This window comes from Tiliqua scincoides, chromosome 1, assembly GCF_035046505.1.
Source record: "Tiliqua scincoides isolate rTilSci1 chromosome 1, rTilSci1.hap2, whole genome shotgun sequence".
Classification (NCBI taxonomy): Eukaryota; Metazoa; Chordata; class Lepidosauria; order Squamata; family Scincidae; genus Tiliqua; species Tiliqua scincoides.
Window position 1 is genome coordinate 15,875,991 of NC_089821.1, and position 27,963 is coordinate 15,903,953.

The 27,963-nt window shown below is 42.3% G+C and overlaps 1 protein-coding gene across 1 annotated transcript in view; it reads right to left on the reverse strand.

The window, feature by feature from the left end:
- Window positions 1–1,350: 1,350 nt before the first annotated feature.
- Window positions 1,351–27,963, reverse strand: part of EHD4 (EH domain containing 4) — a 32,111-nt gene continuing 5,498 nt past the window's right edge. Inside the window, exons 2-6 of the mRNA XM_066630919.1 lie at window positions 20,030–20,206; window positions 14,585–14,682; window positions 10,960–11,372; window positions 7,806–7,970; window positions 1,351–5,580 (exon numbers count right to left, since the gene is read on the reverse strand). Of these exons, the coding sequence (XP_066487016.1) occupies window positions 5,047–5,580; window positions 7,806–7,970; window positions 10,960–11,372; window positions 14,585–14,682; window positions 20,030–20,206 (1,387 nt within the window). The 3' untranslated portion in view covers window positions 1,351–5,046. The remainder of the gene's footprint in view (window positions 5,581–7,805; window positions 7,971–10,959; window positions 11,373–14,584; window positions 14,683–20,029; window positions 20,207–27,963) is intronic.

Sequence of the window (27,963 nt, forward strand, 5' to 3'; positions counted from 1 at the left end):
TATTATTTTATAATAAATATAATATTATATTTAATATAGTTAATATTTCTGGCCACTTCCTGTTTAATGATGTCACTTCCAGCCCTCAGGAACAAGATGGGGAGTCATGGCCAACAGCCACGGGGGTCAAGGGAGCCACTGGCTGGAAAAGTTTTTGAGTACCACTGCAGTAGGGTGTTGGGATGGGGGAGCTGGCAAATCTTACTCTCTGCTTATTGCTTTTTTATGTGAAACTTTTACTGCTGCTATTTTGTTGCTTCTTTGATTATAGGTGGGCTGCATGCTGGTGCTTACTTATGTTTACTTACTGTCTGCTTAAGGAGTGAATGTCTTGTTCTGAATTAGGAACATTCAAAAGTATTTAAACAGGTTCAAAATTTGCTAAAAAAAACCCTAAGATTTTAAACTTGACTTTTTCCAATTCAACAATATTTTCAAAACTTAAATCTTAAATTTTCTAAGATTTTCTTAAAATTCTGTAAGACAGTGGTTCTCACTTCTTTAGCACCGGGACCCACTTTTTAGAAAGCAAATGTCAGGAACCACCAGAAGTGACGTCATGACTGGAAGGGACATCATCAAGCAGAAATTATTTTAGCAATCCTAGGCTACAATCCTACCTGCACTTACCCAGGAGTAAGTACCATTTACTATCATTGTTAAAAGCATCTTCATAGTAGCCTGTTGAACATACAGATCTGTGACATTTCCCCAAATACAGTCAACAGGGTAGCATCAAGTCTAATATATTAAAAATAAAATACTGAAATGAATGGGTCACAACAGAAACTGGCTCGCAACCCACCTAGTGGGCTCCAACCCACAGTTTGAGAAAAACTGTTCTAAGATAATAACGTCAAGTAGTAACACGGCAAATTCACTTTTCCTCCTAAATTCAACAGCTTCTAAGTTTGGAATCCCCCCTCCCCCCCAAGATTTCCAAAGAGAAAAGTTTCCATAAGAATGACCCCTTGATTGATAATCCTATATAGATATTTTTCCTGTGTGGCATTGTACATGTGGGAAGAAGATAGGCACAGGGCAGCGTGTTCCTTAGCACTATGCCACTAGTGAAGTGTATCCCCTAAGTATCACTGCAGTCAACCACCGGCCACAAAGAAGTTAGGGCAGTGATACATCATGACATCACCAGAGGTGAAACAACTAAGCAGCACACAAACATCCCTCTCCTCTACCATGAAAGAACACAAGGGGAGAGAAACATCTGAAGCAGGCTTACATATCAGTGAAGTCCATGCCCTGCAGTACTACCTTTTGGCCAACAGATGGCAGCCCTCCACAGGAACATGCAAATCCTGCTTTCAAAAAGGAGAAAGATCGAATCACAAATGTGCGTTCTAAATTTATTGAACAGCGGTATCTTTTAATCACCATTACAAAAAATGATTTAAAAGTATATGCAAAAAATTACATACATTTGTAATTACTATGCAAGTAATCAAAGTGCAACAATAATGAAATTTAAACCCTTGAGATTAGTATGTGTGCAAAGTATCTGTCATTTGAGCTTTAATGAACATCATCTCCAGTAATACAATGACTGGCCAATCATTTCAAAGTGCCCTGCTCTAAAATGCTAAAGGGAGCTTTAACTATAAATTAGGTCCCACACATCTTGATTATATTAAGGGGTTCACATTCTAGAGACATCTGCTCATTTATTTAAAACCAATACACCAGCTTTCAGTTTAGAGAGATTACGTTACAGAAAGAACACACTGACGTTAAACATCTAAGGTGGCACTGGCAATAATGAAGAATGGCAAGTTGGGAAGCAAAAAATAAAAAAATACAAAGTTGGTCTGATTGGTATTATTTGTCCTTAATGATTGTGAGCACACAAGCAAAGAGGATATGCACAAGTCTGCTTAGAGTTGTTAGTTACCAGATGTATGTGTGCTTTTGATTTTCCAGTGACCAACAGTAAAAAAAAAGATGCAGTAAATAGTATATCAGTCCTAATTTTTCAATTGCCATACAAACACCTGTGAACTAATGCAAGGATGGAATGCAGAAAGAGCTGTTATAACAAAGATTTCAAAGTGACACAAAACAAGCCAGGTAAGAAGCCACAGCTCAGTGGTAGGACACTGCTTTGTGTATCAACGATCTCAGGTTCAGTCCTTGGCATCTCAGTTAAAAGGGTTTCAAGTAGCAGGACAGAGGCAAGAACAGCTTGCCTGGTGCCTTGGGAGTGCCGCTGCCAAGCCTGGCCCACCCATGAGGCTGGGTGAACCAGTTGCTTCAAACAGCAGACTGGGAAAAAGGCAAATCAGCAGGGTTACTCCACACCACATATTTACTTGCCACCTACCCAAGCAGCCACGTTTCACCACGTGAAACCCACTACCCACTACCCACTACGCCACTACCCAGCTGTTTCACCACGTGTTCCAATTATCTTCCATCCTCCAAATGTCCCCCACCCACATATCTGAAGAAGCAGATGGGTAGGGAAGACAACTGTCGCAGAAGCAAATAATTCATAGTAAGGGGAACAGGGTGCTCTAGCACACAGGCTGTCATTGCCTCTTTACCTGTATGCCTCCTCTTCACAGTAAGCAGGTGGGCAAGCTGGTGAGTTGGACATGCATGCACAAAAGGGGGTGGGAATAAAAATTCCCAGCACCATTTCATCTTAGGCTAGGACTGGTCATTGCTAGGCACAGTGGAGAATATTGAGATAAACTGCCTATAGGAGGCAGCTTCATATGAAGAGAAAGATAAGGGGATAAGATTGTTTCTAGAATACCATCACTTCCTCCTGATCAGACCAAGTTGATAGGCAATGGCAGAAGTGAACATGACAAAATGTAGACAGGCACTGCAGCAGGAGTGGCTGACCTCATGTGCTCTCTCATGCAGAGCTGCTACTACCAAGGATGCCACAGACTCTGGTCGGAATACTACACCCTATCTGCAGGTGGTCATTCTATCTTCTGATGCTGCAAGTACTCATAGCATCAAAACTGCCCGTAAGTGGAAAAAATGGAAAAGAATGTAGGTGCAAGAAAATCTGGTAAGCATGTTGAGCATAAAGCTCTAGAAATATGACCAAACTGTTTTTACTTGTACAAAATGCTTTCAACTAGTTTCAGTTAGCACACCCTTTATTGACACAATATATATATATCTCCACAAGGTAGTTCTGTCATATATAGAGGTGACTTCTTACAAAAGCTACACTTTGGGGGGGGGGGGGGAGAGAAATTAAATTCTCCAACTGGATCCTTTTCTAAACCATCACTGCAGTGGATGAATTGAACAGTTTTTATATTTATCTATATGAAGACATATGAGACATACGAACATATATGAAGAAAACCAACTACAGCAGTGGTTCTCAAACTGGTGGGTTGCGACCCACCAGTTCATGTAAAGCTTCCTCCATCCCTTTAAGGGGCAGAGGAAGGGTCGAGGACAGCAAAACAATCCCGAGGATTATGTTGCTAAGGGTGGCAAGGGGGGTGCTTTTACTTACTTTGGGCAGGAGCAGGGAGTCCCATGCAAACCTCTGTGAGGCTAGAATGTTAGAATATTGATAGCATGCGCAAATCACTTCTGGTTTGCAGGATGTGTTTGTGTGTGCTGTTTCTCAACATTCTAAAACTCGAGGAGCCCTGTGGAGGGCCGCGTGGGGCTCCCACACTTCCTGCTTCTTGCTTCTGTAAAAGCAAGTAAAAGCACCCCCCCCTCGCCCCACACCTGCAAAGACTTACTTAGGGAGTAATGCTCCCCAAACTTTTGAGAACCACTGAACTACAGTATTTCTTTCCTGCTGTTGGTGCTGCCACCAACTTCACAGTATTCTAAAGTCCCTCTTCATGTAATGCACATTTCACTTGTGGAACTCACTGCCATAAGATATAGTGACGACCACTGGCTTAGATGGTTTTAAAAGGAGATTTGACAACTATATGGAAGATAGATCAATCATCAGCCAGGAGAGCTAAGTGGTGCTTCCATATGCTGAGAGAGTATATTTTTCCCTGTAAGATGCTGGGGCCAAACAATAGGGAGGTTAGTGCATTTATACCCTACATCTGGACTTCCTTTAGAAACGAGACAGACCCTTTGTTGGGTCAAGCAGGATTCCTCTTCTGTACTCTACATATAAAAAGACAAAGGGAGCGACCTTACCCTAACTATAGAACGAATACACACTAAAATGTCAATTTAAATACATACACTGTAATTTGAAACAGTGGATTTTCTGAACTAAAATCAACACTAAAATCAAGCATACCTTTCCCTTTATTCCACAAAACAAGTATCAATTTTTACTCCAAAGAGTGTTTTAAATTTTTGCTTAAAATTATACACCTGACCTTAAAAACCTAACAAGCTCTGACTGAATTTCAGGTGAACAGGGAATCCTAGAATCGACAGAAGTTATTTCAAGTCAATGCTTTCCTAAAGAGGGTGGTGCAGCTCTCAAGCCTTGCAATTCTTCTGAAGAATTTGGGAGGTTTTGCATTGCATTATTAAAACATATTTGGTTGAGTTGAAAGATTTCACACCTATTCAATTATATTTCGATCATAAACAGTGAAAAAATGCTAAGGAAGAAATTTCTTCCAATCCACAAAATCTTACTGATGATCATCTAAAAGGCACTTATAACAACATTTAGTTAAAGGCTTTCAGAACTATTAACAGATTAATTCCACACCACATTCCTGGTTCCTTGACTTGCACTGAACATAGTATCTAATTCAGGGTCACTTCAAGTGTCAGAAAGCATTTTTTTAATAAGATAGTAAAAGCTATCAAGACACAGGAAAGCTGCAGCTAATCACAGCTTTCCAACTGCATATAACATGTAATGAGCCTTGTCACACAACAATTTTCATGTTTCCATCCCACACACGCATACACACACACACAAAAGTGGCATTTGTAGAGGAAAAAATGTAAGTGACCCTGAAAAGACTCTAATTTCAAGTTCTTTAAAAATTGGGCTTTGATGGCTTTCACTATGAACAGGATTCCACCCCTTTGAACTGTACTGTTTTCATAAACATGCTACCGCCCATTCAAACATTTTCTGTGTGATGGAGGTACCAGGTGAGGGGGTAAGACACTGGGAAGTTCATATCCCTCCAGTTTTATCTTGATAAGATGTTTTGCTAATGCAAATTCCTCCTCATCCAACATGCCATCGCTATCACAATCCGCAAGCTTCCAGATTTTCCCCAGGACGCTGTTTGGCAGTTTGGAGGTCAACATTTCCTTCTTTGCATTGATCCCAGAGACTCTGCCATTGATAGGTGAGAGAGTATAAAAGATCTCGTCGTATACAGGTTTGTCTTTGGCAACAATCCACTCCTCTTCACCAGCTCCTTCCTGGGCACCTTCCCCATAGCCTCGGTCAAATGGTCCTGCTGTGTTGCCATCAAATGCTCCACCCTGGACCTTCTGCGTAGGCATGCTACGTTCTTCTTGGGTAACCAAATTCATTAGGAAGGCAACTTTATTGGCTAGCATGTTATCCACAGCTTCAATCATCTTTGGTTTTAGAGAATGGAATTTCGTGAAATCATAGTTCTCCAACAATTCCTGTGAAATGAAAAAAGCAGATATGAAGACCATAAGCAAGGCCATTTGTTCAATTTCTCTTTGATGAAACTGTTGGTCTCTCCCAAAACTGAAGAGAAAGATAGTAGAATTTGTTACATGAAGTAGGGCTAAATACAAACAGGATACAGCTCTCAAGCCTTGCAAAATAACACTGGGAACCTTGGTTCTTAGAGCAGCTTCAACAAATGCCCACAGCTTTCCTCTATCCTTCCTTGTCTCTATCTTTCATTAGTCACACTGACTGCATATTTGGCATTGTTTTCGTTCCTCTTTGAGAGAGCTGGGTGTGTACTGAGCAAGCATATTTTTAGTCTGTTCTTCAACATTTTTTTCTTTTGTAGAGATTTGAGAGTTGCCTTGAGCCTCTTTCCCAAACAAACCTCTTTACTAATCCATCAAGGCCTCTGCTAAGTGGAAAGTTCTACTAATTCCCCTCTGGAGACTTGGAATGTTGGTTACAAGTGTTTATTTGGTGGGAGAGACTAGCTTCCTCACCAGAAGTGAGTGACATTCTCCAGAAAGATGCTTTTTAGGTGCAACCACCATGCAAACCTTAGTCTGAACACTGTAAGTTGTCACCAGGCAGCTCTGGTATAATGGAATGATCTTGTGACCTTCGGTTTAGTGCTGCACCCTTCTGAAAGGGTTTCCAGATTGTGGCAAAATCTTGATCTTGAGGTGGGACAATTTACAGGGTCACTTCATCAGGTCAGTACGACCTGGGAAAAATTTAACGTATGGTGAAATTTACTAACTCACAATGCAGTCAGTCTAAACTGTGAAATGTTAATTATCATTTTGGTATCTTTTCTTTATTGAATGAATGTATCCATCAACAACCCATTTCCCATTTGTATTCCTGTTCCCCATTTCACAACAAATCTCGGAGACTTCACAGAAAGAGTGACACAGAAATGACTAACATTCTGCTGACATTTTCAGTAGAGGTACAGCTCCAAGGCAAAAACTATTCATGATGCCAAGTCACACAAAGTTCCCATCCCTCTGCCCCATAACAGCCACGAAAGATGCAATCAGAGACAGAACAACTACAGACACACTTTTGAATGCTTTTTCCTATGGAGGTTTTTCTGCTGCAAATCTCCCTCCACTGCACCCCTGGTTACAAATTATATGGATATCTGTAGCTTGGGTGGAATGATGAGATAAACTATATGATCTGTAGTTTGGGTGGAGGCAAAAATTTTCAACAGAAAGACCATTGGAAGGGGAAAGTTAACTGTGCTCCCCCCCCAATGTAGGGCTTTTCTTAGGGTTTCTTTCTTTAAAAAAGACAAAGCAAAACTTTTTTTGGGGGGGGGGAAAGGTTACTTGCACTAAGTGAGACACAGTTTGGACGTCAGATAAAGGGCTTGTGAAACTCAAACCAGCTGCCACTATTTTTGAGGAAGGCCTACCTATTAGCAATCTCATTAACAAGTGCCTTTTGTAGCCTTGAAGTTAGAGGTACAGATTCAGTTAGACAGCCATCAGTTTAAACAAATCAGAAATTTCAATTTTCCTCTGTTCAGTTAAGCCTGCTGCAGGCACTTTAGTTAAAAGCTTGTAATATTTTGAAGGGAATTTTAACCAGTGAAAGATTTCCCTTCCCTTTTTCATATGGACTCATTTATAATAACACTTCTACCTTTGTTGCAGAGTGGTACAGAAGTTCTCAGAAATATCAGCTCTTCGGTTCTGTCCACAGCAGTGATGGCAGAAGTACCATTTTGCTGTAAACTCATGTTCAGAGGATCTACATGGTTCTTTAATCCCACTGATCCCTCTAGGGCAGTGTTTTTCAACCTTTTTTGTCTTACAGCACACTGACAAGGTACTAAAATTGTCAAGGCATGCCATCAGTTTATTGACAATAGACAAGGCACACCATGCAGTTGGTGGGGGGCTCACATCCCCCAATGGCCCTACTAATACATGACCCTCTTCCAAACTCTTGTGGCACACCTGCAGACCATTCATGGCACACCAGCGTGTCTCGGCACACTGGTTGAAAATGGTTGCTCTAGGGTTAGCATCCCTACATGACCAGAGGACTAACCCTATAAGAAGTGAGCCATTTGGTAGCAAGTGTGCATATAGAACTTTTTTATTCACCCCTTCTTGGAAGTGGGCTGGCTTCTTTACCCAATTTGGTTGACAGCATGTTTACTTGTACTTTTGTTTGATCAATTAAGACACAGTACCTGCATTTTCTTGACCTCTGGGAAGTCTCCTGCTGAGATCTGGTACTCTCGTTGCAACTGAAGATAAATCTCGGGTAGTTTGCTGATCAGCTCTTTTTTCTTATTTTCTTTTCCAAAAACTGAAGGCATTTCCTTCTTCAAGTAGCTAATGATATATGCATGCACCTAAAAAAAAAGAGCAACAATGGGAGCTTACTCTTTTCTGTTGCTCTTTACATTTTGGTGGGAAAAGTCTCAAGTAACATTTTATTTATTGGACTAGGCAAAACATACACATGCTAAGGTAAAACTAAACTTCAGATACTACAGGCATAAGTCCTTGCAGAATGTAGTTGAAATACAGCAGACTAAATTGGCAGGTTAGTGTGCTAAAGAGAAATTGCAGCAACCTTAAAGTAAAACATATTCTGTGCTCAAAAGCTTTCACAGTTTACCTGTATAGATTTACAGGAAAACAAATTATAGAAGCCTTCAATTCTCAGAGGGTCAGGTAACACAATGCCTTGAATGAAACATAAGAGTGTGAGTGAGATTCATAGTTGCTGTATTTAAGCAGCCATGAAGAGGCAACACAGTTCATGTTGTGCTGCAATTAAAGCATTCCTTGAGTGCCATAAGGGAACTTTAAGAAAGCACATCAGTGTCTTGTTTGACATTAAAGTACTTTAGGAAACTGAAACATTTAGTATAGTATACATAGCCTGGACTATATTTTAATGCAACATTTTGTATATACGGTTGGACCTCAGTATCCACAGGGGATCCATTCCAGGACCACCCTACAGATACTGCAAATAATTAAATCAGTAAGTTGCAGTTGAAGAGGGCCTCCAGACATGGCCAAAACCTCGTTCTGATTGCATCTGGAGCAGTTCTGAGGCCGCATGTGGCCTCTACAGGACTCAGAAAGAGCCCTGGAGGTGCTTAACAGTCACTTCCAGGCACTTGGCCTTTACAGGACTCATAATGCCTTCCGGACATGACTGGAGAACAACTCTGGCCACGACTGGAAGTTCAGGTTGGACCGTCCACCTTGGGTTCAGAACCTGTGGTGAGTTCAATCTGCTGGTCCAAAATCCATGGATTAGGAAGCCAGACCTGTACAAACCTATCAATTTAAATTGGCAAGTTTCCCCAAGTATTTCCTTGCTGAATGTTAATTTATGTACAAAAAGGAGTGCCAACTATGTTTCATACATGATGCACATGGGTGATTAAGACTTGCTGAATGAAGTCCATGTGCTCAAGGAAGCTGTGTCCATACAGTTTTCAGGAATTCCCCAACCCCAAACTGTAGCTCTCCCAGCTCTCATTCCACACAGTTTCTGAGAGTTCTGGCTTCTGAGTTTTTCTGCTAATGAACAAGAGGCAGATTATTAAACTAATACATTTAAATTAACTAGTTTTCAGTTTATAATAAAAGGGTTACAACACATGATATCCTAGGAGAAATGGCGTTAACAACCCAGCTATTACTAGAGTACATCAGCCTCTGTTCACACTACATTCACAGCACACACTGGGATAGGTTACTTATTCCATAGTCAGTAAAGAGATGCGCCTACAACAAATGTTCTTGGTTTATACATATTACATTTAAAGGGCTATTAATGATTAATCCTTCAGGATGTACTCGTACTTGTTAAAGGAGACCAAATTTATGTGATTGTATAATATGATAAGCAGCATGGCAAGAACCATACCCTCTATAAATCATTTGTGTCACCAAAAAAAAAAAAGATTATTTTGAAAGAAGAAAACCTCCAGTCAATCTGCTGCATGGCTCTCTCTCACACACACACATTTTAATGGATGATAAATCCCAAGTGCTGACACACTTATGAAAGGCACGCAAAGTTTCATTGGTTAAATGCCTTCCTCAATACTCCCCCAGTCCTATCCAACCAAGTACATTTTTCAAGCACCCCATGCATTTTGAAAGATAAGAACATTTTCAGTCTTCAAAGTATCTAAGTATGACTTATCACACAGGGCTGAAGTATTGCCAGAAGAGACTGATAAGACCTTGAAGTTGACAGGGAGCTGTAAATACATTTGCTTGATTATTCTGGCATGGCAGGAATTGACGACAACTTAGGAAAGAGAAAGAGGCAAGGGCAAAGAAAGTTCATAATGGTTTTACTTTAAAAAAATGCTGCATTATACAAGAATATCAAAGGATTATTCGCAGGCTCTATAATTATTTTGGAAGGAACTAAAATCATGTATTCTTTAGCTGCAGTTTCATTAATTTTGTGGGTTTTTTCACTGAATTCTTTTAATCCTACACTGAAGAACAAGTTCACATTTGCAAAATTATCAGCAAATCCATTAAGTTCCATTAAGTTCTGTATCTATGTTCTGCAATGCTGACATTTTTTCCTCTTCTGAGCTTCTCTCCTTTATGGACTTCCTCCTTTTAGGACTGTCGGAGGCTATTTGGAATGGACGCTTCTTTAAAAGAAGAAAAATCTTAGCATGCATAAAAAGCACTGTACTATCACCTAAGTCAACCACTACACTGAAGTGCAGACAAGCACTGGAGGGCAGGCAGAGGACAGTCCTGGGGGCAGGCAGTTAGGGAGTAGGAGGCGGGACTGTGACCTGGCCGGATCCCAACCCCGTTCCCCGAGCAGCGCGGAGTGGCTTAAGCTGCTTCGTTCTCCTCTGACCTCCTCCACCTCCTGAGGTGGCGCAACTCCAAGGGAGCCATGGTGACTTACCCGGGGGTAAGGGGAAGAATTTCCCCTTGCCTGCAGCTGAGCCACTTCTAGCCCCTGGATACAGTACAGGCCTTCTGGCCTGCCTGTTCCAGCACAAGCTAGGATTGCACTGCCCGAAGGTCCTTTCACCTCTGTGACATTTGAAAATAGGTGGGGAAAATATAAAACTTCATATTCAGGATTAGTTTAAATAAGAAAAAAGGAATAAAGTCAGATATTGAAGATGCAGTTGGATAATTCCTCACTGAGAGACACTGCTTTTTGCCCTTGCTCCAACTGTCCAGCGAGTCAGGCTGCCAGGTTTTCACTGTTCCCCTAAAGGTTAAACTACAACCACCCTATTCTTAATTTAATTCTCTGTATAGATTGTCCATCGCTGCATAGGAGACATGACAGTAAATCCATCAGATCAGCCAGAAGCCTGTTTTTACCTTTGCAAGTCGTGATCGCTTTATAAGATCATTGAGTTTCCTCACTGTTGCCTTTTGCGGTAGGCTCTGAATGTCCCGGAAGAGATCTTGTGCCTCTACCTCAAACAGCTTTCGGTTCTCTGAGTTTTGTAGGGGCTGAGCCCAAAACGAACCAATGTAGACCCGCAAGACCTCTGGAGTGTTGATCACTTTCCCCAAGGACCACATGAGTGCACCATAGACTCTCATCAACTGCTGGGTGTCCACTTGGTCTGCCTTGTTCAATACGACCCGGATCTTGTCATCCTGACCCCGGAATGATTTAATCGCTTCCGAGAACTCATCAGAAATATCCAGTTTGTGAGCATCGAACAACAAGATGATGCGATCTACCCGCTCAGCAAACCACTGTAGTACCTGACAGAAGTCATAACCTAAAGAAGAAAAAAGAGCAAACACAGTAAGTTTTTGAATATAATTCTATGGAAGCCATTTTAATCCTCTAACGCAGCAGTCTCAAAACTGGAAACTGCTGTGTCTTGAAAAAGTTCTCCCCGTTCTGAACGGCACTTGCCATTCTGCCACGGTGCTGTGTTTCTTTCATGCTGATCTGGGCACAGGCTGCAAAACTGTAAGTGCCACTCACAGTGGGAGGGCTTTTTCCAAACCCCAGATCCAGCCCGCGGACCAGGTTTTGGGACTGAAATACAAGGGGCAAGGATTAAACAATTCCTCCCCACATGCCTTGGGCCCAGTTGTGTCTTCTATACCTGCTGTTTTAAGTTAAGGCAAAAATTGCAAGTCTAAATGATGCATCAAGTGTCACATCTGGTTCAACTCTCATATGGAGTCACAAAGGGTGTCTTAGAGCACAATCCTGAGTGCACACGTCCCTTGTGTCAACCTGGGATTGTTGCAGGTGTAAGGCGACACAAACGTGCCTTAGGAGTCAGCAAGGCACAAGGATGTGCACTCGCCTGGCAGAAGTCAGTTGGGGAAGCTGGTACAGGAGGTTGAGGAGGGTGCAGCAGGGGCATTTTGGGGTGGTGGAGGTTGGGCCAGTGGTGGACCAGGCCCTGGAGGAGGGTGGGTTTGGCCTCTGGCACGTAGGCCAGATCCTAACCCCCCTTCCTGAGCAGCCTGGCATTATACTGGGCTGCTCAGATCTGTGCCAGCGATTCCACTGGCGCAGATTCAACTAGCCCTATTGAGGTGGTTGGAGCATTACTCAGGGCAAGAGGACATAAGTCCCCTTACACCGAGTTGTACTCCCTCCATCTTCAAACCTGTACTGGATACAGCACAGGCCAGACAGTCTGCCTGTTCCAATGCAGGTTAGGATTAGGCTCTCAAATAAATAGGTCAATCTAGCTTAGAACTCCCTATTTGACTAGCACTAAGTCTCCAAGTTCTCAGGCAGATGTTTTGCAGAGTTCTGCTACCCTACTTTTTTGAAGAGTGTGCTCCACCACTGAACTGTGATCCTGCCCTTTAAATCAAGTACTGTTCAAAGGGAAAAAAAAAGTACTGTTCAAAGGGAAAAAACCCACAAAGAAACAAATGTAGCCAACACAGAAGCAGATGACCAACAGAAACTTTGGGAATGACACATTTCAGTCACAGGAAGAGAAACTAGTTTACTACCAGTATGTATGACTAATTGGTAACCATCAGCTAATTTTGCAGTTTACTCAATGAACCATAAGAACAAAGCCTAGCATGCAAGGAGTGTGAGAGGCTCTCAAAACCTGAAATCCATTGTGCAATATCCTTAAACCTGCAATATCCTTAAACCTATCAGCATAATAGTGCTGCAGAGAATGGAATAGCAGAACAGTTCTTACCCACAGATATAATATGGTTCTATCAAGTACCAGTCAGACAATGTAATGCCTTACTAAGATTTACCCAAAAAAGATTGTTTTGTACAGATACAAAAGAAGAGTCAGCAATTTTCAACCAGTGTGCCGTGACACACGGATGAGCCATGAATGGTCTGCAGGTGACGCTGGACTTTGTAGGAGAATCATATATTAGTAGGGCCATTGGGGGATGTGAGCCCTCGGCCAAAAGTGTGGTGTACCTTGTCAATTGCCAAAAAAACTGATGGTGTGCCTTGACAATTTCAGCACCTTCTCAGTGTGCTGCGAAGTAAAAACGGTTGGGATAAAGAATCACTGGTCTAGACTGCCTCAAACTCTCTGCTGGACTGTGATTTTAGATTTAATTTTGAAAATCAAGGTCTTCCAGAATAACTTTGGACAATGACAATCATACAAAAGGAGTAAGAGTCTGACTTCTGCTTCTCCAAATTAGAATTGGAGAGATGAAAAAAGTCTATTTCAAACAGAACATCTTCTGTACATGCACTACATTCATGTGAATATCAGGAATCTACAGACAAGGTTGTTTTGCCCTCTGGCCCTTTATATTACAAGAGCCAGTCTAACTGCTTCTTGGAAAAGAAGAGATAACATTCTTTTACACACAGCACACTTTGGTGGTTGAGAGCCTATCAAATTGCAAGCAAAACAGAACCATACCAAAATAAGGTAGTGGTGTCTACATACTTGCAGGAACTCCCAAGCTAGGCAAAAGCACATACATTTGTAAATTAAGAAAAAAGTAAAGGGTAACTCCCTGCATCATGAGACTGGGGGTGGGCGAGAGAGAGAAAGGAAATTAGCCTGCTTGAGACAACTCAGCATTAGGACTGGAAAGATGCAGTATTGTCCTGCAGGTCCCTCTTGTTATAACCTATATAGAAGTTACTTTTAGCTTCAGGTTACAAGGAGCAGATCTCCCTTGCAGAAACCTCTTTGTTTTTCCAGTGATACATTTTCTGTCTTCGGTAGTTCTAGTTTGCGCAGCAGAAATGTACTGACTGTCTCATTGCTTCTTCCATATTCCAAAAGTTTAGGGTCCAATAGGTAGGGTCTTCTCTTGGACCAATAATGCCACATAGGAAACTGGAAACTGTCATGCAGAAGATGAGGCTAGAACCCTTTTCCCTATCAGGGTTAGGGATGGAAGAACAGAGACTGATTGAGGGAACAACAGATTATCTCTCTGGACTTGAGTTTAGTCTGGGAAACGCATTCATGGCGGACGGAATCGCCACTAGTATGCAAAGTGTTTTTCTTTTATTTTTTGCTGAGCACATATACTTTAATTTGTACAAATTAAATGTGTGTATGATGGGACCTGTTTATGTATTAAAATGTATAATATCAAACCAGCAACTGGTTCCAAGGCCGGTCTTGCCATGAAGCAGCTACCTGGTATTGTCCCACACAACAGCATCTGCAGTGAGTCTGAAAGCGGCATTTTTTTGGCTTCATTATGATTTCTTTTGAAAACAACAAGCTGCATTCTAAGCAGGGGGTTTTGATTTTTCACCTTAGAAAAGCTATATTAATCCAGTCAGTTACAACAGAGCATGAAATGCGCATTTATCACAAGCCAGGCACCATCTGTCCAGCAGACAGGCTTAACACACAGCAAACAAATAGAGGTATCCTAGAGAGTGGCTAGACCATGCTGTTGCCAAGCCACTACAGAGAGCTCTCTGGAGATTACCTGGATTAGTCTTCATAATAAAACAGGTCACTAGTGCCTGCAATTGTTTTTGAGCACTGTGACTCACCTCTGCTGATACGCTGTTTCTCTCCCGAAAGAATGCCTGGGCTATCTATGATGCTGATGCTCTTCAGAACCTGATTAGGTAACTGAGCACACATGAATCTACAGAGAGGAGGAACAGAGCCAAGTTATTTTAAACTCACTTTATTCAGGTCCATAGAAAAACCACACACTTAAAAGCCATTTCCCGATCTAAACAACAAATGAAATACATACAAAAACATGTAAAATGGTAATTAAACATGTAAAGCTCTCAGACCAATTTCTATATCGAAAAAAATGGGATTCATATTTTCTCATTTACTCCTAGATCCTTTGAGTCTCCTCTTATTATGGGCAATATGTTCTCACTGGATGATCTCTCCAGACACATACAGGCAGCTAAGTTGAGAATCACAAGTTTATTGTCTGAGAACATTATCTCAGCATTTCCTAGATCTCCTATAGAAACTCCCTAGTAGAAACATATACATTAAGCTTATGAGGAATGGACCATACTGTATTGCTAAGTGTTTATTAATTACACTTGTATTTTGACTTTAAAAAACTATGAATAAACTCACAATAAACTTGAGATCAGTTACATTGAAAGACAGGCCACTCAGCTTGATGCATGGCTGAACAGGGATTTGTACCTTAGTTTCTTGCACACAAATGCAACCATGACAGTATCAAGAAGGGGGAGTGTCACCTGGGCCCAATCCCGGTGGCCACGGTTTCCTCAGGAGCAGGGGTCTCCTCATGGGTAGGGGCCTCCTGGGCGGGGTAAGGCACAAGTACTACCAGGACTGGGCCCCCAGGCAGGGCATCTCCCCAGGAGTAGAGGCCTCCTGAGAGCATCAAACAGCCATGTGGCCAGAAAGGGCGGGGCCAGCTAAGCCATAAGCAGCCTGGGTAGGCTAGGGAGGGGGTACAGCAGCAGCAGCAGCTGAGGCAGCGGGAAGGCCAGAGGGGGTAGCAACCCTGGCCTTATCTGGATGGTCCAGGACCCGAAAGGGAATTTGACTGTCTCAGCCCTTGGAGAGTAAGCCAGGACTGGGAGCTCCCAGATCCAGGACTCGCCCAGGCCCCTGGGGTGACCTCAGGAGAAGCGAGGCTACAGACCAGAGGACTCACAGCCAACTCTTCCCCAATGGTGGCCAGCTGATCAAGGTGCCAACACTGAGGTGCCTGGGGTCCTCCTGAGGACATCTGGGCTGACCCCGGACACCAGTACAGAGTTATTACAATCATATCATGCCACTGTTGTTCAGACTGCACTGGCTGCCAGACTGCTTCTGGTTGTAATTCAAAGTGCTGGTAATAACCTTTAAAGGCCTAATCTCCTTTGGATCAGAATTCTGGAAAGACCATCTCTTCTCCCCACTTCAATCTAACAGTCCCTTGCAGGAGCGGATCCAGTACTTGTGTTTGAGGAGGGCATGAGCACACTCTTAACTCCAGAACCCAGGTCAACCAGATGGGTAGACCTGGGCTTCAGCCCAGACTTGGAGCCCAGATTTACCTGCAGGGTAGACCTGTGCTCCTAGCTACTCTTATGGCCTCCATGACCACTTGCTGGGTGGGTAGACCTGGGCTCCAGTTTGGATTTGGATCCCAAATCTTCCTGCTGGGCTTCTGGTTGAGCTTATGGACATCTGCTGGGTGGATACAGCTGGGCTTCCATCTGGACATGGAGCCCAGAGCTACTAATTGGGTAGACCTGGGCTCCCATTCCAACTCAGCTCCATTGGTTACCAATGCCCCACCCAGTGGGCATTTCCCAGCTCCCAACTATGCACTCTGCTGGTGCAACATTGGGGACACACACACCCATGGTCCCCCAGATCTGCCCATGATCCCTTGAGGTCTTTTGAGAAGGCCGTCTTGTGTATCCCTTGACGATCAGAGGGAATGCATGGTCAGAAGGAATACATCAGAGGACCTTTTCTAAGGTGGCCTCTCCCTTTTCTCCTTAGGAAGCAGTTAAAGTACAGTTTGACAAGTTCAGGTCACCATGGCAACTAAAGTTTTTATTGTGGCACCTAAGAAATGGCGAGCTCCAAACAGGGAAAAAAACCAACAAAAAGAGTTGGTTAGGTTTTCACCCCCCCCCCCCCCAAATAAAAGAGAAAAACAATCTGGGCAGAACACCACGAAGGAGGAGCAGTTTTCCTGCTCGATGATGTCACTTCTGGTCACGACATCACCTCCGGTGGGTCCTGACAGATTCTCATTCTAAAAAGTGGATCCCAGTGCTAAATGTGTGAGAACTACAGGTTTAAGTATTTTTGCCTGCAAATCTTTTTCTAGTTTCTAAGGTTTCAAAACTGCAAGTAAAGTCTGAATTGAAGAAAATTTTGAAAAATCAATAACCAACATTTCCCTCCTCATGTAATTCCATGGCACGTCATATTTTCCGCAAAGTGTTTGAGTATGGTTAAAGGCGACAGTGTGTGGAGAAGACTGGGTCCTTTTATTGAGCTGAACAATGACACTATGTTTAAAATTTTCCGGAAGTCAAGTGACAGAGGCAGTAGCAGGTTTCACAGGAAAAACAAGAACAGTAATTATATGGAGATAGCACTGTGTAACACGCAACTATTTGTAGTCAATGAACAAGGACCATCATAAGGATACTTTTACAGCAAGGCATCTAAAATTGTTCATAATTAGTGGTTCATGTAATGTATTACATCAATTATACTATGTCAACCTCTTGATCATGCTGATAGAAGGCCAGGACAAAATTAGCAGTAACCCACAAGAGGGGCTAAACATACTTATTACACTGTCCTTATTCATTAAGCTTGCACATTATGAACTCACAGACAGGACATACCTGTTAGGCAACCACTAATATATATATAGGCAACATGGTACCAATAAGGCAACCACTAATATATATAGGCAACATGGTACCAATAAGGCAACCACTAATATATATATAGGCAACATGGTACCAATAAATAACCTGCTAATAACTTTGCTGAACAATGAACTGTAATTTATCAGAGGATCAGTGGTAAAGTTTAATTTAATGTGGTTTGCTGCTTTGGGCTTTCCCCTGAAGCTACTACTTAGAGAAGGACCATGAATATCATATTGAAGGAACTGAAGTTGGACGTGTAAGAAACTCCCACTTCACGCTGGCTCTAATATGCATTTAGTAGTTTAGACTTGCAACATGTCTTATCTGAAGCAGCTTAGGCATCTGGCAACCTTGTAAAAATAAAATGCCTACATAACACAGAACGTGAGGCACTGCTGTGGAAGCTGATCTAATATTTTGCATTCTGTTCCATAATGCAATGCTCCTTGCATTATGCATTGACTGCTTAGTCAAGAGATAAGCAGTTATGCCTCCCCTCAAAATATTATCCTAACCTCACTTTAAAAAAAATTGTAACATTAAGAGTCATCCTTCCTGAAGGCTCACAAACTCTTTCAGAAATAACCACTTGTTTTGCAAACAAAAGAATACTTACTATTACTATATTTGCAACGTCCATTTATCAAAACATATGGAAGCAAGGTACTGATACAACACAGAACATATCTTGTCCCAATGAAGTGACACTGGAGAGCCCATTACAGTTTTAACTATCAAATGGTTATTCATTTCAGTCTGACAGAATACTGCTCTACGTATTTCATTTATGAAAAGACAAAACCAAGGCAATGGAGCTTGATTCCACTATATTATAACATTCAAAGTATTGTTCCTATTTAGTCTTCCTTATACAGAGTATCTGAAGATTCATACTATATAGTGGTTCTCAAACGTTTAGCACCAGAACCTACTTTTCAGAATGAGAATCTATCAGGACCCACCAGAAGTGATGTCATGATTGAAAGTGACATCATCAAGCAGGAAAATTTTTTAACTATCCTATCCACACTTACCCAGGAGCAAGCCCCATTGACTATCATTGTTCAAAGAATACACAAAGTTGCTTGTTAAAAGTACAGATCTGTAACATTTTTCCAAATGCAGCTACATACCATGGCAGCATCAAGTCTAAGATATTAAAAATAAAATATTGAAATGAATGGGGACTCATCTGAAATTGGCTCGCGACCCACAGTTTGAAAAACACTGCTATATAGGGTTTAACAACTACGCTTCTGTTTCACACTTGTCCAAATATCACCAAGTATGAAATTGTTCCTAGTTTCTGAAACATCCTCACATTAACTGCAATATACGTACGTGCACATACATATTTTCTACTACTACATTAGTCTACAGTGTAGTCCAGCCATTTCCAACCACTGTGCTGTGACACAATGGTATGCCACGGATGGTTTGCAGGTGTGCCTTGGGACTCTGGGGGAGGATCATTTGTTAGTAGGGCTAGTGGGGTACGTGAGCCCCTAGCGTCAATGCTGTGTGCCTTGTCAATTGTAAAAAAAATTGTTGGTGTGCCTTGACAATTTTAGTGCCTTCTCAGTGTGCAATGAGATGAAAAAGGTTGAAAATCGCTGGTGTAGACTCTATATCAATAATAATTTTATGTGTCTTTGCTTTAGATTAAATCATCAATGTTTTAGCACAGTGGTAACCAAAGTTTTTAGCACCAGGACACACTTTTTAAAACAAGACTGTGTCAGGACCCACCTAGGTTTACCAGACTTTTAAAAGAGGAGCTCTAGAAAGAAATAATGTTTTGATTATAAGTAATGATGACCAGAAAAAAGACCCTTATTTATAGATACACATGCTTGCAAACTGTAGGAGCTCAGCTCCTTGAAGGGCAGTTAGCAGCTATCTTACAAACTGCAAGAGCGAAGCTCTTTGTAGGGTAATTAACAACTACAGTATCTGATTTTTGAAGAGCCTCAGGGCTTGAGGCAATTAGTTATCTGATCTTTCCATCAGATAACTTGGTCGACCCACCAAAAATCAAGTCATGACCCACAGTTTGGAAACCACTGTACTTAGCAGCATCACAGCAGTTCAAGACAATCTGATCCCAACAGACATACAAATAAAGACTCTTTCTGCATTTGCCTTTATGGAACAAAACCAAAAACGAACTCTGATAACCTGTACAGCATGAAATTGCAGTTGCCTACCCTGGAACATTACTTTTAATGAAACTAATGAAGATTACTCTCAAGACATCAAACAGAGGCATGGACAAATGTGCAAAATGAAGACTATTTCAATCCCACTGATTTCAGTGGGAAAGAATTAAACATATGTTTAGATTGTGTCCAGTGGTTTGCAAAACAGGCTGTATTTTAAATATTTTAATTGAACAGAATCTTTAAAAAAATCATTGGGCGGGGCCTGGAAAGCCTGGCATTTCTGGTCAATAGGCAGCTTGTGTCTTAACTGTCCCACACCCCATCCTCAATCTTGCAGATTAATTTAAAGCAATTCAGTTCTAACATCACAACAAGGCTGTGAGTAGCTTAAGGAATGGGGCATGTATATTTTAAATAATGAACTAGCTTTCCTTACCTATTCAAGAACGCATTGCCAAAACGGCTTAGTTTGCGGAATGGCTTCTTGGGGTCCACTACAAGGGCATTCCCAGGAGTGCTTCCTTCGGTATCTCCATACATCACCGCAATGAAGGAATCTGTAGTTGGTTCTGGACCAATCCTCATTCCTGGGAAGTCCTGTTCCAGCAGATACCTAGATGTGGTGAGAAAAGAAAATGTCAAAATTTGAAACAAGAGAATACAAAAACACTAGAAGCAAGCCTTCTAAAGGCAAAAGAGAGTAAAGAAAGGCAAGTCTTTTTAGGGATTTCTATGTCTGTAGTTCCACCAGTATGAGTATCTTAGAACTATTCCACTGTATGTTTCTATTTATTTCAAGCTTACCATCAACTGCAAAACCTATGAATAAAAACTGGTCTTTATGGGAAAATAAGGAGAATTAGGATTAGTATTGATTCTGACTGGTCAGAAGACATCACACTGACCACTATTGGTCAAATAATGATCAAATGTTTTTAAAGTACTTTGATCAATAGGTTGGATATACTATTTGCAAAAACAAAATTAGTCAAATATTATTGTGAAAAACTTAAATAATGCAATTATTATAACTCAATGTTAAGTAAGGTTTCTATAGCAGAACAATTTACTGAGAAGTTATCTAAGGATTTTATGCAGAAACACTAGCATCAGTTTCAAATTACAACATTTGTTTAAATAGATTTACAAAATAAATAGCAAAAAAATAAATTTACAAAAAAAAATAAAGATTTACAAATTTCAAATGTCAGATTAATTGTAATTGTGCTTAGCAGGCAACAAGCTGATTATTGATTTCATGGAATATTTGACTATCTTCAACTAACAGACATCCAGTTGGGACAATATCTGACGAGTCAATTGACCAGCATGCTGACCCTGAAAAACACAAAGAAGGCATTCGGTGCCAACAAAAACATCTGTTCATAAAAATGCTTCACAGCCCAATCCTATCCTATTCAGCTGAAAATGCGGAAGCAGGTAAGGCAGTGGTGGAGAAGGGGAAGGGGGGTGAATGGGGTGGGGAGGCTGTGGGAGAAAGTGGATTTGATGGCGATGCACGTGCTTGATCCTATGCCCTCTTATTTGAGCCTTCCCACCCCCTTTCATTCCTTGGAATTGCAGCAGCTAAAGAGTTGGCACAGGTCCAAGGAGACCTACCCCAGAGTGGGGGGTTTACAGAGAAGGGGATTTAAATCTCCTTTCCCTTCTGAAGCCTTCCTTCCAATCCCCCCCCCCCCAATAATGCACTCATTTTTGGCACAGCTGTACCAGCGAGTGGGAGGGCGAAGGACAGGATTGGGCCATTCGTTTCAAATCTTGCCCTGAATATTTATAAAACATCATATTATTAAAATCTATGACATCTACAATAAGAGCTAAAGTAATTCAATGTGGCTGGCATTCCCAGAGGAATTATTTTCAATCTCCTCTCAAATAAGCCTGGGCAGCCCATAGAACAATTTCCTCCCTACCCGCATCCTCAAACAATTATGTAGCAGAACTAGGAGTTATTTATTTTCCTTGTACAGGAGTGGCAGGGGGAGAAGAAAGGAGAAAAGTCATGGGATAGAAGATATGATGGTACACTGTTTAATTTTGCATGACATATCCTACACCCCTACTGTACACTTCCAAGAAAAAGCTCAGTTTAGGAGCCACATTCTAGATTTTAACACTTTAATTGTACACTAGTAACTTTATACAGATATATTTGGAATACTGAATATAGTTCTGATCATCTCAATTCCAAAAAATGTCACAGAACTGTCATAAAAGATGAAACACAAGAGGGCCACTAAAATAATTACAGGTTGGAGCACCTTTCCTATAGAGCAGGGGTCTCCAAACATTTTGGCCAGAGGGCCGCATCAAATATCTGGCGTGGTGTGGAGGGCCGGAAAAAACATTTAAATATAAAATTTAAATAAATAAGAGATGGAACTTAGATGAGTGAATAAATGAATGAATTGGCTCATTCATTCAACCTCTCTGGCCCTCAGAACACCCTCCAGACACAATCAGAGCACAGTTCTGGTCATATTCAGCTGAGTGGGCCAGAGGCTTTCAGGGGACAAGAGGTTGGCTGCGGGCCGAAAAGAGGCTTGCTGTGGGCTGCATCTGGCCCCCGGGCTGGGGTTTGGAGACCCCTGCTATAGAGGGCAGAATAAAGAGGCAAAACCTTACTAGTTTTGAAAAAAGGCAACTAAGGGAAGAAGTGACAGACGTGTTATTTATCCAGAGAATTTATATTCTGCCCTTCAAATCTCATGAAAGCTTAAGGGTGGTCAATAAGGATTAAAAAAAACAAAACACAACAGATAAACAAGGTATGACAATGTTACAATAATATAAAAACATTGAATGGAAGCAAAAATACAGGTCCAGCCTTGTTATACATGGATTTTTTATACACAGATTTGACTCAACAAGAATGGCCCTGACAAATGAGAAGGAATGCGCTGATCCCTGGAGAAAGGGAAAAATGCATCCCTTTAAAATTAAAATTACAGGTGCTCCAACCTGTAATTATTTTAGTGGCCCTCTTGTGTGTCATCTTTTATGACAGTTCTGTGACATTTTTTGGAATTGAGATGATCAGAACTATATTCAGTATTCCAAATATATCTGTATAAAGTTACTAGTGTACAATTAAAGTGTTAGAATCTAGAATGTGGCTCCTAAACTGAGCTTTTCTTGAAAGTGTACAGTAGGGTATAAAATTAAAATTAAAAACTGAACAGTTCTTTAACAATAGCCTCCTTAATGAGAGGAAGAGAGGGCAGCTGTCAGACCATCAATCCTCTCTCCAGGGGACCCCTTCCTTCCCCCTATGCACCTGAAAGAAAGGTGATCACTTTGCATTGGTGAAGGGAGGGGCTAAGTGAAGTGCTTTTCTAAGCTCTTGGAGGACAACTGATTGATGGATTGTCTTCTTAATGACTCTTATCTTATATCACAAAAGTCAGTAAGGCTGTTTTTAAATCACCTGGACAAATAAACTTTGTTTTTTAAATTGATGCTTGGAATGGAAAAATGAGGCTCAACCTGTAATCTTAAAACAAAGGCCAGCAGGTAAAACTAAAAAGTACAGCTAGTTATAGGGGGAAAGCTAAGTATTCATTGATGACTGAAAGGTGAGAAGACTGGGTTCCAGGCAGACCTTCCAGGGCAGGGAGGGAGAGTCTCTCCCAACTCAGCTCTGGAATGTGGAAGAACAAGCCAGAGACTTTCTTTAACTGGGCAGGAAGATTCACGTGGAGAAAGGGGGCCTTCTAGGTATTATGGTTCTAAGCCATTTAGGACTTTAAAGGGTAATCATCAGCACTTTGAACTGAGCCTAGAAAAGGAATAAGGTGCTCACAAAAACTGACCCCAATCAAGACCCAGCATTTTGCACCAAATGCAGTTTCTGAATAGTATTCAAAAGCATCCCTACATAAACCACATTCCAGTAGTTCAAACTAGGTGTGACTAAGACAAAATGACTGCGGTCAAATCCACTTTACCCAGGAATGGGCACTGCTGGTGTACCAGTCTTAGCTAGGCAAAGGCACTCCTGGCCAAGGCTAACACTTCAGCAGCCAGAATCAGCATGTACAAGATAATGAGTGGTGTGGAGTGAGCAAGGAGGAAAGGTCAAGCATTTCCTTCATTACACAACACACTTTATGAGATTAATTACCACAACTTATGGCAATCGTCATGTCGTGAGAATGAATGATGGCTGGATCCCAAAGGATCTCCTCTATGGGGAACTCGTGCAAGGAAAGCGCCCTACAGGTAGACCACAGCTGCGATACAAGGACATCTGCAAGAGGGATCTGAAGGCCTTAGGAGTGGACCTCAACAGGTAGGAAACCCTGGCCTCTGAGCAGCCCGCTTGGAGGCAGGCTGTGCAGCATGGCCTTTCCCAGTTTGAAGAGACACTTGGCCAACAGACTGAGGCAAAGAGGCAAAGAAGGAAGGCCTGTAGCCAGGGACAGACTACAGCCAGGGACACACCAGGGACAGACTACATTTGCTCCCAGTGTGGAAGGGATTGTCACTCCCGAATTGGCCTTTTCAGCCACACTAGACGCTGTTCCAGAACCACCATTCAGAGCGCGATACCATAGTCTTTCAAGACTGAAGGTTGCCAACTAACTAATGGCAATCACCACTTCTGCTATTCTAATCCTGGAATATTAGCCATGACAAACCAGAGGGATCACAATAATAGTTCCTATAATGCTATCCCCTGGGGGCTGGGGATAAGAATAGGCCCTCAGTTTGGCTGTACTTGTTGTAAGAGGCGACTAAACAGCCACCGGGTAGATGGGACTCGTTAGCCTGGGAAGGCAGCTCATCTGAGAGAAGGAAAACTATGATCCCAAACCTCCACTGCCTTGTGGCTACACCCAGTTGTGGAAAAGGCTTCAGGAACAACCTCGAGGCAAAATCAGGAGCCGGAGTCCCTGAGACAGTTCATGGCTGAACACAGTCACGTTCTGGCAACTCCTGTGACACCACTGGAACCAACCATATTGGCTTCTGCCTTCCCATTGGACCATTTCAGCGACGTGGAGAGGGGGGATTTGCTGCATGGGAAACAGTCCATCTTCCATATCTACCCAGGCTTCGCGCACTGGAGAGGACACTCTGTTCCAGAACCACCATTCAGAGCGTGATACCATAATCTTCCGAGACTGAAGGATGCCAACAACTAATGCTATGGGCAAGTACCTGAGTGCTGTGTGAAACAGCACTACAGAAAATAATGACAACACTGTTGTAACGTAGATGTGTCCACAGTACTATGCTCACCAGTGCACTTTGGTCAGACTTATGTAACTGACCCCCACCGTGATTGTTCTTATGGGGCAGTGGTGGAAGATGAGGGGAGGAGCTGCTTTCAGGATAATAAGCCAAGTTGTGACTTATACTTGAGAAGCCACAGAGCTTCCGTAGGCTAAAAATATAGTTCAGACAGCTGCACTTTTCTGCACCAAATTTCTGAACAGTTTGGTGGATTTTAACCCCTTTTAAATACTGTAAAAACTATATTCAGGACAAAAAATACTAAAAACCAGAGATTCCTGAACTTTCTCTGTTCATAGCACCCCTGCAGTTCCCAATAATGTTTTCACAGCATCCCTATACTTCCATCATTGTGTTTCCCTTTGAAATTTAAATTATCTTGTGTTCACTGTGGAACCTCAGGGTACTACAGCACACATAAACAGAACAGCATTATAGCAGGTCTTATGGAGGTCTATTTCCACTTGCTAGAGGTAAAGACAATATTACTGTAACATTGTGTGCTGCCTGTGAGCTTTCCAAGGCACATATGACTAGTCATTACCGGGAGGCATCATGATGGACTAAATGATGTAATAAGAAAACTCCTCTGAATGATTCCCTCTGTTTAATGGAACATGAGCACTGATGTAGTAAAAGTTGTGATATCCAGCATCTCTGGAACCAAAGAGTTGTCAGATACTCTAATTTTCTGGATATTAGAATGTCTCCATTGCCGCAGCTGTCAGTTTCACTGGGGAGCTGCTTGGAATGCTCCAGTATGGTTTCTGTAGTCCTCAACAGGCTGCAAACAGGAAGTTGGGGCTGGTGAGCTGGCAAAGGCAATTAACAGAGCTTTCTGGATTATCAAGTGCCACAAATGGCAACTTTTACTGTAATTGGGTGCAGGATTCCAGGCCTAAAGATAGTCTTTTTCTTCTTCCTCCTCATTTTCTCTTCCAGAAAGTCACTAGTTTTGATCCAGTCTTCTACTGTGATACAAATACGTATTTCTGACATGACTTTAAGCAAGCTGGTACTAAGGCCCAAACAAATGGTTGGCAACCTTCAGTCTCGAAAGACTATGGTATAAGCCTACAGCACCTGGTATTCCCAAGCGGTCTCCCATCCAAGTACTATCAAAACTTTATCATAGGCTGATGGGTTCGGAGCTGTCTGTGACAGATCAGGAGAGAGATCTTGGGGTGGTGGTGGACAGGTCAATGAAAGTGTCGACCCAATGTGCGGCGGCAGTGAAGAAGGCCAATTCTATGCTTGGGATCATTAGGAAGGGTATTGAGAACAAAACAGCTAATATTATAATGCCGTTGTACAAATCGATGGTGAGGCCACACCTGGAGTATTGTGTCCAGTTCTGGTCGCCGCATCTCAAAAAAGACATAGTGGAAATGGAAAAGGTGCAAAAGAGAGCGACTAAGATGATTACGGGGCTGGGGCACCTTCCTTATGAGGAAAGGCTACGGCGTTTGGGCCTCTTCAGCCTAGAAAAGAGACGCCTGAGGGGGTACATGATTGAGACATACAAAATTATGCAGGGGATGGACAGAGTGGATAGGGAGATGCTCTTTACACTCTCACATAATACCAGAACCAGGGGACATCCACTAAAATTGAGTGTTGTGCGGGTTAGGACAGACAAAAGAAAATATTTCTTTACTCAGCGTGTGGTCGGTCTGTGGAACTCCTTGCCACAGGATGTGGTGATGGCGTCTAGCCTGGACGTCTTTAAAAGGGGATTGGACAAGTTTCTGGAGGAAAAATCCATTATGGGGTACAAGCCATGATGTGTATGCGCAACCTCCTGATTTTAGAAATGGGTTATGTCAGAATGCCAGATGCAAGGGAGGGCACCAGGATGAGGTTATCTGGTGAGCTCCCTGGGGCATTTGGTGGGCCGCTGTGAGATACAGGAAGCTGGGCTAGATGGGCCTATGGCCTGATCCAGTGGAGCTGTTCTTATGTTCTTACTAACCTGGCCTGACCCTGCTTAGCTTCCGAGATCAGACGAGATCGGGCATGTGCAGGGTAACAGTCGCTGCATAAGGCCCAAACAAAACATGCAAAAACCTATGTGGAAGTGGGCATTTCCCCAAGGAATCAGCACACATTTGGATGCAAAAACCCAAGTGAGTCTCCTATTTCAGTGAGTTTTTTGCCATGGAATATCCAAGTACTTCTTTCCAACTTTTTACCTCATTCCATGAATCTTCCATGTGGATTTTTGAAAGTATGGTTGCATGCTCACATGGTTTTCTACATCTGGAAGCCTAGACTGTCCTCTTGGGAACTGCTTCTTCATCACAGCTCCCCCTCTCCTTGTTTTCAGCTTTAAAGGGGAGCCACCACCTCCCCCTTGCTTACTCTCATCAGCACTTTGATCCTCTTCCTGCTGGAGAGAGAAGGGAGGGTGGTACTGAGTGTTTGTATTACCAAATGCATGCCTACTTAGAAGCAAGTACTACTGTGTTTAATAGGACTTGCTCTTGGGAAAGTGTATACAGGATGGTAGACCAGGCAGAGTGTGGAGAAGTGGTGATGCACCTTTCCTGTCTCTCCTTCTGGACTCACTCTCATCTATCTTCCTCCCCTTGCATTGGTTCGAGCTTTGGACTCTCACCTATTGTTTCTGTTTAGCTTCCCTATCCAAAAGATCCATCCTGAACTCTTTGACATGCCCTGAATTTTGATGCTTTGCTCCATTTTACTTCATCACACCCCATGCCCAAGATTCCAAACAGACACACAGAGCAAGAGAGGGGAGCTACAACTTTCTTCCCCAGGTGGGAAAAGGGGCTTTATTACACAATTATATGCATGCCTACTCAGAAGGCAACAAAAAAATGAGCAGCATGTGGCCTGATGTTCCTGGCGGCAGCAGGAAGTTTATTACCCCACAGGAGAAAGTTCCCACCCTCTTTCACTAGCAAGTGCTGCTGTGATGTATTCAGACTCAGAAAATCTGCCAAAGGATGATTGGCAGCCTCTTGCCATGAACAAAGCCCTGCATTTGCAGTGAATATGTGGCTGTGAATTCCACCCAGCTTGAAACCCATGAATGTGATCCACAGACACATTTTCTCCTGGAAGAGCTACACATTTGAAGCAGGCCTA